Source organism: Carlito syrichta, unplaced genomic scaffold, assembly GCF_000164805.1.
Source record: "Carlito syrichta isolate Samal-C Ts95f unplaced genomic scaffold, Tarsius_syrichta-2.0.1 Scaffold303565, whole genome shotgun sequence".
NCBI classification, from domain to species: domain Eukaryota; kingdom Metazoa; phylum Chordata; class Mammalia; order Primates; family Tarsiidae; genus Carlito; species Carlito syrichta.
In genome coordinates this window covers 139,169-140,992 of record NW_007247661.1, presented here as the reverse complement: position 1 = coordinate 140,992, position 1,824 = coordinate 139,169, and the positions used below count along the sequence as shown (strand labels likewise).

Here is a 1,824-nt window from a genome sequence, read left to right as displayed (position 1 = left end):
CCTCTTTCAATCCCCCACCTTAGCCCAGAGAAGTGAGGTGACTTGTCTAAGTCACACGGCAGTCCGAAGAACTGAGATAGGCTCCTCCGCCTTCCCTTCCTGCTAGCTAAGCGATGCAATGGTCATTTTCTCTTCCTCCTGGGCTCAAACCACGGGCGCCCCTGCCTCGTCCACCCCTTCCACTCCCCTCTAGTATTGTACTAGTCAAACCGCTAGCTTCACCTGGGAATAGCCATGGAAACTGTTAACACTGCAATATGAAAATACTTGTTTATCAACATTTTATATACTTTATTGAAAGTTGACAAGTACAACAGTTAAATACAGTGACACCTTAAAGCTGTGTAGGGAACATGCACAGAAACATATGCATATAACTACTATACAGGGACTATGCAGAAACCCCTACAGGAAATCCATGTCATTAGCCAGAACTGAGCGCTTGTGTTCAACCAGCTCAAGAGAAAGACTTCGGCGAACAGGGATTTACTTCAGAATATTCAGCAGCTAGAAGATTTCAGATTACACCAAGTGAGTAACTGCCCCTTCTTAAAGTTTCCTTAGGTGTGGTTTTTGTCATGTAGCAGTTTCTTACGTAGCTCTACATATAAAAGACAGTCCACACCGCTTCGGACAGCCAAGGAAACAGCTACATGTCAATCTGTACAACCTAAATAGTAGTTAGCCCTCTACTGTACAAAATAGTTACAACTACATACATAAATATACAATAAGCAAAACAACCTTCATGTAAGATAGCCTAGGTCCCAGCTACCTGTCACCGTTTTGTGTCACCCACTGTTTCAGAAAGAGGCACGATACTATTGTATGAGTTTTGGTGACAGTCGTCAACGTGTAGAATGAATTCTGTCCCCTCATTCTAGTCTTTGCTTTCACCCCCCTTCCAGTTCCTCTAGGGGAGGAGGAGGAAATCCGGTGAGGAGCTCGGCTTCACACCCCCACGGAACCAACCCCACGGAGGACACCAGGCGAGCAGGACCACGAGCTCTGGGGGCGGGGCGGGGGCGGGGGCGGGAGGGGGTGGAAGGCACACAGCTCCTCCGCAAGAGTGAGACCATTTCTCAGACACCCGCCGAGCTGCAGAAGTCCCAGGACATCCACGCTAATTCTCTGAGCAACCTTTAATTCACCCAACTACGGCACGTCTTCAAGCCAAAAGCATGTGAGTGTTTAACACTGGAAGAAAGAGAGAACGGCATACGTCGGGTTCACGTCTCTTTCGCGGCGAGCAGTGAAATGGGCGACCGTGGAGGCGGGCTCTGCCTGGCGCATCTCTGCATCTCTCCGTCCGTTCAGTTCACGCACGGCAGCCGCTTCTGCGGGCCCGGCGGCTACGCGGTGGGTCCGGAGCCCTGCGGCGCCGGCTGGGCGGGGGGCTGCGTGGTCTCCTGCGGCTGCGTGGCGGCGGCAGGCGGGGAGCCGGTCTGCCGCTGGGCCTGGAACTGGGCGAGCTGCTCGGGACTGGCCAGCGTCTTCAGCAGATTGTTCTCCTGCTCCAGCTGCGAGTTCTTCTCTACGAGTTCCTTGATTTGCTCTTTGAGGACCTCCACCTCCTCCCGAACCGCATACATCAAGTGGCTTTTCACCAGGTCCTGAAGGGAGAGGCAAAAGCGGGGTCACCCACTCGTCACCCTTCCTGGGCTTGAGCTTCTGAAGCATGACTTGGCCTGGCTCTCCCTAACCACTGCCGTGCATCGCCTGCCCTGAAAGCTCGCGGCGCCCCTTGTGGAAGTCGCAACGCGGCCCCCGCCGTCCCGTACTTTGAGCGCGACGCGTGCGCGAGCCGGCTTTTGGAACGCCGAG

At 53.8% G+C, this 1,824-nt stretch overlaps 1 protein-coding gene across 4 annotated transcripts in view; it reads right to left on the bottom strand.

Moving 5' to 3' along the window:
* Positions 1–267: 267 nt before the first annotated feature.
* The window catches only part of TSC22D1 (TSC22 domain family member 1), a 140,719-nt gene continuing 139,162 nt past the window's right edge, over positions 268–1,824 (bottom strand). For all 4 annotated transcript variants that reach the window (XM_008058658.2, XM_008058657.2, XM_021712655.1 and 1 more), the window contains one exon: positions 268–1,613. In XM_008058658.2, coding sequence (XP_008056849.1) covers positions 1,353–1,613 — 261 coding nt within the window. In that variant the 3' untranslated portion in view covers positions 268–1,352. The remainder of the gene's footprint in view (positions 1,614–1,824) is intronic.